Source organism: Anas platyrhynchos, chromosome 3, assembly GCF_047663525.1.
Source record: "Anas platyrhynchos isolate ZD024472 breed Pekin duck chromosome 3, IASCAAS_PekinDuck_T2T, whole genome shotgun sequence".
Classification (NCBI taxonomy): domain Eukaryota; kingdom Metazoa; phylum Chordata; class Aves; order Anseriformes; family Anatidae; genus Anas; species Anas platyrhynchos.
In genome coordinates, this window is record NC_092589.1 from 38,835,017 (window position 1) to 38,847,446 (window position 12,430).

The window sequence follows — 12,430 nt, forward strand, 5'->3', positions numbered from 1 at the left end:
AAAGTGGACTAGGTCAGTTGGATGGTAATGGCACGAAGTCAGACAGTAGTTCTCATTACCAGACCCTAAATTATTACACGCCCACAACAGCATTATTACAAAGGGAAAACTAAGTGCTCATATTTTGCGGGAGACCAGCACTGAAACTGCATGTGTGAATTTAATGTCTTGCATAGTTTCAAGCTACTTGGAGCTAGCTGATAATCTAGTTTGGCTTCTTGAGTAACACGATGTGTATTTCCCTCAAGTAGGGGACAGAACAAACTGTGCTCAAGAACCTGTACTTTTATTAACACTATGGCTAGCATTTTGATAATGCATACGAATCAGAAAGGATCCAGTCTCCTTTTGATGGCCTCAAAGAGATGCAGAATTTACCACTTGCTACACCGTGGCTTCAATTACCTAAACCCAGCCTAAGTTCTCCACGGGGACACCGTCTCACTCAGTACACAAGACAAATTCACTTAGCTAGGAGCTACTCAATATTTTATTTTTGCCCTTTCTATTTGATGCATAGCCATAAAAGCCTTGTTTACTGCACATGATTCAAGCTCTATTCTGAAGGCAGAATGATTAATTTCTTTACAGGCTTTTCTGTAGTGCTCATCAGATGCTTTGAACTTGCTCTGTGCAATTTCCTAGCTTTTGGAAAAGCACAGAAAGGAATGCCATTATGTGGCATCCTAGAGCTACTGCCATGCTTCACATCAGCAGGGATAGACCAGACCTTTGCTATCTTAGCTAGCAGGTGTAAACCATTGCCTGCATGCAGAGCCAAGCTAAAGGAGATGAGGCACACACTTAAGCAAGTGATTTTCACTGATATTTGCCTGCACCAGAATGGAAAGATTCGGGATTTTAAGGAGATCAAAGGCTATGCAGTAGAAGTACTCTCACAGGTTCATGTTTCTATGTGCCTCTCATAACACCAACCCCTTCTAATCCATCCTTTCCAACATGCCCACCCTTCTAACCATACATCTCTGTCTCATTTATTAACCCAGTCTCACTCTTCTCGCCAGTCCAGCCATAAACAGTGTTATTACCTCATTGTATCTAATTTGCTATCTTTGTTTCTATTATTCTCTTTTGAGTACATTTTTTCATTTACTTGCTCACAGAATCAGTTGCTGTCCCCTGAACTCCTCATCTCACTGACTTCTCTGCCTCTTCCTTGATTTTACTCCCTGAAGCTTACAGGGGATTGAGGGGAAGGAGCATTCACAGACTCTTTAGAGGTTTCAGAAATACATATCTAATAAGCATATACAGAATGTGGTTCTTGAGACTGTAACTTGGGCAACCTCAGGGATTTTCTTATGGATGGTAAAAAGCACATTAATATGTTATAAAAACCACTCACTCCTGACAAAACCTGGGGACATTAAAGCACTATAAAGAAGGTGTCACCGAAACCTCTAAAGTATTTTCTCTAGCCTCATTTTCAGAAACAGTTAAGCCATGTTGGGTGACATTTTCCAAAGTAAACTGGGCCAGAGCAGATGTGCATCTCAGAAAATGTTATTCCAAATGACTACAGTTTCAGAAAATTGCAAGCAAGTGAAATGGGAAGACACAGTATGTGGCTTTGCACATAAAATAAGACAAAAATGAAAGCTATTTGTATCGTGTTGGCATCTAACTTGATGGCTGCTCTGATACTGGTGACTTGTCTGAAGTCATGATACCATCTGAACAAAGCACATCTTCCTATCTTCACAGATTTTGTAAAGGCTGGATCACAACAAAGCAATATTATTGCCCCATTAAGCATACAAGTCTGGTATATGCATAGCTGTTTTTTTGCTCAACTCCTGACATATGCATGAGCTATTCATCTGCTGGCTGTGCACTGAACTTTCATTATTACAACTCTCTCATCTCTTGCCTGTAGGTTCTATGATTTGGTCTCAATCATCACTTCACTGTACATTTGTCCTCTTGTGCGTTGATACCCTGTCAGTTTTAGGGCCGCCTGCAATCCTAATCAGGCCCAGATTTATGCTAGGGAATACAAATCTGCTAGCAAAGACTTAAGGCAGTCACTAGGATATAGAATTCCTGTAAAAATTAAACTGTTCAAGAAAGTCTTCTAAAAATCCCAGAGAGACCCAGTAGGGGCTATGATTAATAATATACGTCATTGAAGAAGTATGATTAGAAGTTCTGATTTCGTAAGAGAAGTGGGTTTTGGGCCTCCACAAAGCTCCTTGTGTAAAAATAATAAATAATAATAACAAATGATAACAACAATTTGAAAGCTATTGGCCCTGAGTCTATAAAAAGGTTTGTTCTGGGGATGGTGCAATAGAAAGAGTATTTGCCACAAAGGAATGTTATAAAAACAAAACAGACAAAAAAAAAACACACAGAAATAAACAAATGTGGAGTCACTGTCCCTACAAAAAGGTTGGAGTTAAGTAGCGGCTTAAGACTACAGTTTTATCAGAAACTCATAGTTTGTCTTCGTTTGATTAGACACAAGATTTCAATGCAAGACTTGCAAACACTGTATTTATCTATATTCTGTAGATACTTCGTTCAAATCTTCCAAACATCAGTGCACTGCTTATTTAAAATGCGTAACAGTTAGTAGGAAAAGCAAAGACAATAAAGCAGAGAACTGACTTCCAAAACTATCAAGCATTTGTCAATTAAAATATTTACTTTTGACACAAGTCCTAATTAGTTAAAAACATTCAATCCAGCCTTAAAATAGAGGTTCGAGCTACCCAATTTATTCTTGGAACAGTCACTTGCTTGTAGGATTAAGAAGACAATGGCAACCAGAGCAAGCACGAACCCTCTCCCCTCTTATTACAGTTAATCAGCAACATAAATACTATAATGGAGCTGAGCCCCTGCAAACTCACCAGGCTGTGCATAATTTCGACTCCAGCTGGATTCACTGTGAGTGCCTCATCATACAATTGCTTAGCCTCCTCCAAATTGCCTTTCATCTCTGCAAGCCTCCCACGCATGTACAGTACAGCATGAGATGTGGGGAAAAGAGTAGCTGCCTCCTGGATACAAAAGCCGGCTTCTTTGAGATGGTGTTGTTCCATGAAGAGTTCAGCTGAAAAAAAAAGCACGAAAACACCCTACCATTAGCTGAAATAATTCAGGTACCTTTCTTCACACTAATTGCATATCATCTCCCTTAAACATTAAAACACGAGGCCGTGATCCTGCACAGTGCTTACTACTGTGGTTAACGTTTACTACCAGAAGCAAGTCATTGAATGGATATTCTGCTACATTAAAGGCTCTGTACAGACATAGATGGACCTCTTCAGGTGTTGACACAGGATAGCCTTAAGGATATACCCGAGTGCTTCCTCAATCAGGATGTAAACACGTACTCTACTGAGCCCTAAGGAAGCAGGGCTGGTAGCCACTTGGAGCCATTGTACGTGTTTCCAAATGATCTGGGAAAAAAAAGAACAGAATAAGCCATCACTGTCTACCGATTAGTTTAAACATGTCAGAGTAATAGGATACATCTGACCAAGCTGGACATTAAATAACTTCTTTAAGAGAGTATTTCCATATTTTAAAAAATGATTAAAAGTGTTTTTCTTTGCTTACTTGTCTAGTTTATGAGATAGCTGTCTCTTAAGTTTTCGGAGTCTCCATTAAAATCAAAGGCTTATATCACAGAGACTTATTTATATTTTGTATTCACAAATTTATCTCCTCACACATACTCTACAGAAAAAGAAAACAGAGCTCTTGGAAGAGACGCTCAGTCATCTGCTTCCTTCAACTCTCAGCAACTATCCCAGTGGTTTTCTTACAAAGAAAAAAAAAAAAAGTAACAGGCATACTGATGTGCTTGACTGTCAATTTGTTTATCACATCATTTTTCATGCTAAACAAATTTCATAATGCATCTCATTGTTTAACATTTCTCACTATTTATTATGCATTAAATCCTGGGAGAAGGCTTCAGAAGTGATGCTCAATTTTCACTGACACACATAACTGAAAAGGGAAATTGTTGATATATATACACGTATGTATGTATATGTGTATACGTGTATGTAGATAAAATAAATCTCTGCACAGCAGCCAGTGCTTTTAGGTTCTTAACCTGTTTGTGTTCTACACGTTATCACTGCAAAAGCTCAGTGTTTGTCTCCATTTATTTTTATTTAAACTGATGTGGCAATGCAGCAAATATTGACAGTCCAATAGCCCAATTCAAAATGACAAGTTCAGGCTCCGGAGCCAGATAAACAATTCTGAATTTAGACCCAGTCTCGAGCGCCCTGACTTTTAAAGGTAGCGAAATGTTCTCAGGAAGTCTCTGTGAGGGGGGGAAATCAGCCTGAAAAATTAGGCCTCTCGTATAGCTTTGAAACTCTGCCAGCCTCAAAATGCCGGGAGGGCCAGATGACTCCGGGGACTTGGCATGCTGACACGGAGCTTTCTGGGTGAGAGGGGAGCAGGGGAGCATCGCAGCGGCTGTCCTGCCACGCCATGAGAAGGCTCCTCCTTGGCCCATCCGACGTGAGACGGGGCCCACAGACAGCTCTTCTCTGGCACACGAAGGATGACTGTGCACTGACACGGCATCGTGGCCTTCCAGATCTGAAGTGCTCCTTCTGGAAGGAGGGTGAGACATCATCGATAATAAGCTCGGCTATTTCTTAGCCATGCCTGGTTGGTGCTACAGATAAATGTCATTCTCTGAGGCTGCCAACTCGAGCAAAACAGTTCCTCAGTAAGAGCTATACCCTTTAAAAATGACTCACATACATTTCTGTCTGGTTAATCTTTACAAAATCTCAGCGTGCCTCCTTTCCCTCGACTCCAAGAGGGTGCAGCCATCTAATAACAGAAAGCAAGGCCGTGCAACTTGACAAGCTGAGTATGTGCACAGCCTTATTCCAAAGTTTGTGGGAGGACAGCATTTTTCTTCTGCTTCCCAGGGAACAGAGCATTTTTCCTGCCAAGTGCTGCGCAGCAGCTGATGTTGTGCATGTGGTAGCGATGAGGATGGGGATGTGCAAAGTGACGATTCACAGCCTGAGGACGCTTCGGTTTGCAAAGTTAGCACAACCCTAGCAGCACAAAAAGAAGGGGTGAAATCCTGGTGCTATTTGAAGTCAGTAGAAGTTCTGGATGCTGCTGTATTAAAAACTCTAACAGCAACTAACAGCACAACGTGACCTGTTTCATTTCAAAAAAAGCATCAGGAGCAAGGGGGTTTAGATGTGAAATCATGCACAGCCTGTGATTCAATGCATAGAAAATGGAGAGTACTTATTCTTTCTTTCAACGGTGCCTGTAAATCTTCTTCAGTAATAACAATTATTTAGAGGAAGTGCAGCAACACAGAATCTAAATAAGATCTACAAATTGTATTTTATGGTACGGTAATGTAGCATATTAAAGCTCAGTCCATTTCTTTGCAGGCTCAATAGTCAATAAAAAATGATTTAATGGTGTGGGAGGCCTGATTTGCATAAAAAGAGAATGAGAGAGGTGCCTTTGGGTTACAGGAGGGAAGGAGTGCACCCACCCAGCTAAAAATAGACATTTAGGGAAATCATTTAAGCCTGCATTAAAATGGGTTTTCTGTAAACTCATTTTTTACTTCTATTGCATACTCATTTTATTTACAGATGAACAAGATACACTTACGTAACATGGAATAAAAACCAAGCTAGAGGCAGAAATCAAAGCCAAAAACCAAGGATTCATTAAATTTATCATGGTAATACTCCCACCTCCTCAACAGTACTGAAAGTACTGAAATGCCTGCCTCTGCATTACCTGGGTTAGCAGTTTCCGTTGGATTATTTAGGATCTCTCCTGGCATCACCTAATCATGCTGTACAGAAAAACCTGGCCAAATTAGCAGCCCTCACAAGGAAGTTCTGTCACAGAGCCGTGGCACCCAGTGCCACTCCAAAGCAGACAGCAACTCCTCCAGGTGAGTCAGGTATACAGCAGCATCTGTGATTCCCACTCTGTGAAAGGCTTGGTGCTTCAGGAAAACCATTTATGAACCTCCAGCTGTTGGACTACATCGTTCCCAGTGCTGGCATTCTCTGCAGCTTTGAATCCCAAGGCAACGTTTGCAGGCTTCCTTGCCATCTCTTGCTTAACACCATCTTCGTAAAAGCTTAAACGAGTTCCCATTCTGTTTTGAGCTAAGTATTACCAACAGTTCTCTGAATGCCACAGAGCTGAGAGATGATCATCCTGGCTGTACTACTTCCTCTCTTAGCCTCTCTGGAGCAATGCTAGAAACTGAGTGCAGGTGATCAGGGAATATTTGATCATTTTTGCTTACACACATGGGCTAAGACAGATCACACTGCGTGGATGTGCAGACACAGGATGCATCGTGAGCTGTCTCCTTTCATTTTCTACTTGAACCTTGAGTCTACACCCACTGAGACCAAGAGCAGCTATCCAACTGATTCCAAGGTCCAGCCTGGCTTGATTCATTTCTTTCCCAGATCCACCTTACGCTTCCATTTGTGCTCTCTCAGTACTGTCCACCCTTCTCAGCTGTTCTTCCAAACAAGAAGAGTCTTCTCTTGTGGCTTCAGCCTCTTTTGTCTTGATTTGCAACTACACTTCCAACTGATGCACCAGTCTTAATGCTGGTCCCAGTCCCTGCGAGCAGCCCACATCTCCACTCAGATGTATAATTTGCTCCTAACATGAGCTTCTAGTTCTTCCAGCTGTTTCTGCTAGCATTTAGACTCATCTACAGTGAAGATCCTTAATCAAGTGAGAATTGCCAGAAGCATATCATCTACTCACTCACCAAAGACCAGTAGCAAATGTACAGAGCAAGAGCACTTCCAGAAGGCTGACAAAAGCTGGGTCTCCTGTAGTCAGGCTCTTTTTTTTTTTTTTTTGGCTCCAGGATAAATTATTTGACAGAGCTCTGTAAAGGAGCCCATCTGAGAATCAACAACAGAGTAATCTAGTCATGTCTGCATCACAACGCTAGTATAAGGAACAGAGTTGTCTGCCATCACCTTGAACGTCGACTATTCTCTTTTTCTTAAGTGTTTCACTGCAGTGTCAAGAGTGATTGCACTTGTCACCACAGAGGCAGCACCAACTGTAATTCTAGCCCAAAAAAAAAAAATGGATTTGAAATGTCTTTCTGCAACGTGAAGCACCCAAGAGTTAAAATCTCATTCCTTGCAAATCGGCGTTATCCAAGACGCGGCACTGAACTCCCACAAGCAGGCTGCTCCACATTACTCTGCTCTGTGTCAGCCACATCACCTGCTCTTGCCCACCCCAGAAATGGGACTGTGTGGGGACACGGCCAGCGCCACGTAGCCAGCTGACCAGCAGGACAGCACACTGGGAGGCAGCCCTTTACACTTGACAAAGGTGAGACTGCCTGAGAGGGTGTCTAGAGAGGTGCTTTCTGCTGCGCAGAGCTCATCTGCTTTCAGAAGCTATTAATACTTGTTACTGCAGCAGCCCTCAGCCAGCTGGAAAGACCCACTCCTCCGAGACAGCTCTCTGATCAGCGAACACAGAGCTATTACCATGACAAAGGGTTCTCCCTCTGTCTTGCCTTTCTGTCAGATGACGTTTAGTCACCCTCCCTTATTATGACACAGCCGTGCATGCAGACGTTTGACAACTCGCCGGCAAATGGGATGGAAGATCGTTCAAGCTGTATCCCAACTGTTATCGCTTCATTTGATGCAAACCTTCGGCACAGAAATGAACAGAACCTGCTACGTGTTCCCGTCCACGTGAGCTCAACCACTTACCCTTCTGAATGAGGCAGTAGATGCATTCTTAACGGCTGCCTTTGCGAGCAAACTGGTAGCTAACTGGAGACCAGGGACCCACTTTCATTTTCTGAGCTTCGGGTCTCCCAAAGGCTGAAATGGCAACTGAGCTTCTTTATTTACAAATGCAGCAGTAGAGTGAACATCTCTGGAAGTGACACGGAACTACCACAAGCTATCTATCCTCTATACTAAAATGTGCAGTCAAGAAGTTATCTGAAATACAATAAACCCTGGCACAAGATAGCTTGTTCCTTTACGTGAAGCGGGACCCCGCTCACTGGTGACAAAACAGCTCTGCTCCACCTGGGAGAGCTGGCAGGAGTGGCAGACCACTTTTTTTAGGCAATAAGGATGCCCCTGAGAAAGGTGTCATAAAAATGCTTCTTTTTGGAAAGTCAGCTTTTTTTTTTTCACCCTCTCTTAGAACACTTATTACTGGCTAAAGTCAAAGAAAGGACTTCTAAGCTTTCATGCTCGAGCCTGGTCAAGCATAAATTCCTATATTCTGTCCCTTGTATGGATAAACACCCTGCTGCTTTTTTTAAGGCCCAAGCATGCTCTATTACTCGCCCAAATGGTACCAGCAGCCGAGAAATGCTAGGGGTTGGTACCCTCTGTCATTCTCTGGGCATCACTGGCAGTGCAACAGGTTCCTCTCCATCCGCTGGCTAAGGAGCCAGAGAGTGCTCAGCAAAGAGCACTGCTAGCTGCTGCCTTAGAAGTGCCTGTTCGCATACGTGCACATTTGCACAGCCCGGATTTTGAGAAACGACATGTGTGCTTTGAAGCCCACCCGTGCCAATGGATTATCAGTCCACAAAGCTTGACGTCCTGCTCCAGCAGTGAGAAATATCCAGAAGCCTCAGGAATGGGGGAAGCAGTCCAAATGCCCAGTCTTGATAGGAAGCCAAGAATGCTTTTGACTTCTTGAATTCATTGTTAATAGTAAATAAATGAAACCAACCTGGATAGTGTAGATGAAAACCTAGAAGCCCCCTGAGGACATCTGATTGAGAAGAAATGGGGAATTTGACCATCTTTAGGCTGCACCAGAGAAGACAAGGCCAGAGCTTGCTAAATGAAACCAGGAGGCTTAGCAGAACCCCGGCTGGCTTCTTAGCTGCACCAGTAACATTTCAGAGGGGACCAAATCAGCTCAGTTCATCATTTTGACCTCCAGCGTGAAGCGTTCCTAATCCCTCCTAGCAAGCAAACGCTGCAGGACAGCCATCATTGCAGTACACCTTTATTCCCCTTGGTAACAGCTCCGGAATAAAACACTTCCCCCTGTTCCCCCTCACCAGGCTCTGGTTTCTCGCACTGCTCTGTATCACCGTAAAAGCCACAACAATCAGCAGTGCTTATGGAGCTCAAGAATAAAAAAAAAAAAAAAAAAAAACAGTAAGTGGGGAGCTCTAAAATTTCAAAACACTTTTTTATTAAAAAAAATAATAAAAATAACACAAGGAAAATAAAACTAGTATTGCTTCAACAACCTGTGTTGCATCACAGGAGAGTATCTGACCCCAGCTATTCTGCAACATCAGTAAAGATGTCTCCCCAACCTGATGATAAACACCTTTAATATCAGAGCTAATAATTTGAGGGGGGCTTAGGACTGCTAAAAGCTGAGGGAGGGGCGAGCATTTCATTACGTACGTGCAAACAGTGCAAATGCAAGCTGTGCTGGTGAGCTGCTCCCTTTGCTGTCCCCGGGCTCCGTCCCTGCCCGTGTGCGGCTGTGTGGCCGCGGGCCAGCCGGGGCTGCAGATCCCAGCCCACTGGCCCCTGCGACATTTTCTCGTGGAACAAAGCCCATCTCCTCTAACACAGCTTTTTTTTTTTTTTTTTTTTTCCCAGGAATTGGCCCATACTGAATAAAATAAATAAATCACAAGCGTTTTGTGAAGGGAAAAAAAAAAATGTTCCTGCTGTACATAACTCGGGGGAACAGATGTTTTTCCATTAGCTCACTGTTCCCTGCTACATTGGCTCTCTTTACATTTCTTGTTTAGGGCATGTTCATTACAATATTTTTTCCTAGCTTGTAGCATGTTCCTGAGGCAGCAGGTAGCCCTCTCCAGCCCCACTGTGAATACGTGGATAGTCATTCGAGTGATTTGTCTTTAAATGCTCCTTTAAATTAGCTTTAGGTCTACCTGGTGAGGTTTGCAGCCTGTGCTTAGCAGGCATTTAGCCAATCTTAGATCAAATTACCAGACCTACTTTGCTGTGAGTGGCCATATTTGGTAAAGTATTGGGCCAGTCAAGAAGCTAAATTGTCAGATATAAAGTACTAGTAAAGACAAACAAAGTGGACATTGTAGTTAAAAGTAAAGCTTAAAATAATAGAGCAACAGGAGCTGGAGTATTCAAACTCTTATTAAAACTGGCTTGCAGCATTCTAAAATACTCCACATAAATAGAGCACACAACAGTTATTACTGCCTGGAAACATACTCATGCATACTTCAGATAAGAAACCGCTCATTACCGAAAGAGCTGAAAACTACTTCTTTTCAGTACTGACACACTTTGCTCTCTAGGTCAAACGTGATTTTGTAAAAACGCAGAATGAAAGTAAGTTTTGGCCATAAATTTGAACCATTCCAAATATATTTTCCTTAGCCAAACATCATGATTGTGTTTTCTAAACAGAACGGAGGACTACTGGCATGATTCTGAAAAGAAAAAAGGGAGCAGGAACAGCTTCTAGGTCAGACATCTCTCTTGGTAGGAGAAGCTGGATAATCACCAGTAATTTCTAGGGTTTTCCTTGCACCTCCTTCTGCAAGAAGAGGTAGGAGAAGAATGCCATTAAAGTTCCTTCTCTCCTCCCAAAGTTGACTCAAGTTCTCAGTCATTGGAAAGCAGAACAAAGAGAAAAAATGGACACCTGGATTGCATGAAGACCACCACTCCTGGAGCCGTGCACAGCAGAGATGTGCACTGCAGCACCCTTCCCCAGCGCTCCTTGCAGCAGGACCCTGATAAACGGCTCCTCCTCAGATTTGGGGCCAAGAAGAATGTTTAGGTCTGTTAATGTAAAAACCCAATGAAATGACTCCTCTTAAGAAGCCATTACATTTCAAGAAGATGCAGAGGGCTGGGTTATTTTCAAGAGGGACCAGACAAGCTGTATTCATCTTGCTTGCAGAGCACTTGAAAACAGCATGCCTCCCAGTATTCCCCAAATCATGACTACTCCAGGGCAGGGACAATCTCTCTGGTCTTTGGAAACCACAGACCCCTTTCTCTTCCAAAACTAACTGTGGCTACCTGCGGGGAATGGGAATCTGCAAGCCCACTGAAGAAAGATGCTAAGTTCCCTGCTGCAGATGACTGTCCTCCCCACTGGGACTACATAAGGGTGGCCACAGGAAAAAGTGACAATTCAGTTTTATGTAGGTATGTGAAAAAGGGTAACAGGACTTATTCTAGAGACCACAGAGGTGCATCAAGCAGCTCTTTGGCTGCTGACCAGAAGCTACAAGAAGTTAGCTTGCCAGATCACCAAGACAAAGTTCAGCAGACACTGCTGTAGGGAAAACTGAGGAGCAGCAGCCATGCATGCAGCACATGTGGACTTTGCAGCTGCGCTTCCAAAGCTGCTCCTTTATTAGCTTTCCTACATAAACCCAGAAGTTACAGCTGAGAAGTCTGTGCCCTCTTAGCGCAAGATAACTATCTTTAGCACAGCACAGAAGACTAAATATTTGGGGAGAGTTCACAGCCTTGCCTTCAGCCACTGTTAATGGAGTGCACGTGTTCTCGTGCACTAATTAAGGGATGCACTAACTAGGAGATGCATTAGGAGCAAGGAACTTGTGCACAAGGCAGGTTAGCCCTGGATTCTTGTTGCAGCTGTGTGTGGAGGGCGATGCTGTAACCATTCCCCCATCTGGCACCACCTGATGACTACCACACACGAACGGTCCCCTTGCAAGCCCACGTGCTGGCTGCTGGAGGGCTGTAAGACCAGCCCCATGTAGCTGTGGGATCGTTTGCTTTGCATGCTTCTTTCCAACGTAAGCCCAGAGAGCTCTGCCCGATCAATCAGCTGGCACCATTAAGTTCTCACGCCCTGGGACATGACGAGGCACAGGATCTCTAATGGCTCTAATGGATCCCTGACAGGTTCACAGCCTGTGAACCTCCTCCATCCATATCCACACACAGAGACACGGCCCGCTGCGTGCTTCTAGTGCCTGGGAAAGACGGATGCTTTGTTATAAATTTACTGCAGGACAAGGTTTAGAAATTATAATGGATTTTTCTAAAGATTTATGAGTCAAGCAAAAAAAAGGTTAAAGTGTTAATAACAATAAAAGCAGCAATATGTGAGTCTTTTCCCAAAGGCAGACAAACATTTTCCTCCATTAAGAGATAGGAACCTGAGGTATGAAAAAGTTAGGCAACTTGCCAAGAGTCACAGGATGAGTCATTGACTGAAAAAGGACAAGTCCCAGCTAAACCCGGCTGAAATCTACAGCACATCGATGCGGCTCTTTCATGAATACGAAGTGACTCTGGGTGCAGGCAATGCTAATCGTCTGTTGTTTTCCACAGCTGTTAACCTGGGGGTGAGCTGGAACACAAAAGCATGTGACAACCTCAGCCGTTTCTAACCACATATTTCT

General features: G+C 43.3%; 1 protein-coding gene across 2 annotated transcripts in view; it reads right to left on the bottom strand.

The window, feature by feature from the left end:
• TTC7A (tetratricopeptide repeat domain 7A) overlaps positions 1–12,430 on the bottom strand; it is a 165,165-nt gene that overhangs the window by 31,533 nt on the left and 121,202 nt on the right. For both annotated transcript variants that reach the window (XM_027454067.3, XM_072035724.1), the window contains one exon: positions 2,877–3,079. In XM_027454067.3, the coding sequence (XP_027309868.2) occupies positions 2,877–3,079 (203 nt within the window). The remainder of the gene's footprint in view (positions 1–2,876; positions 3,080–12,430) is intronic.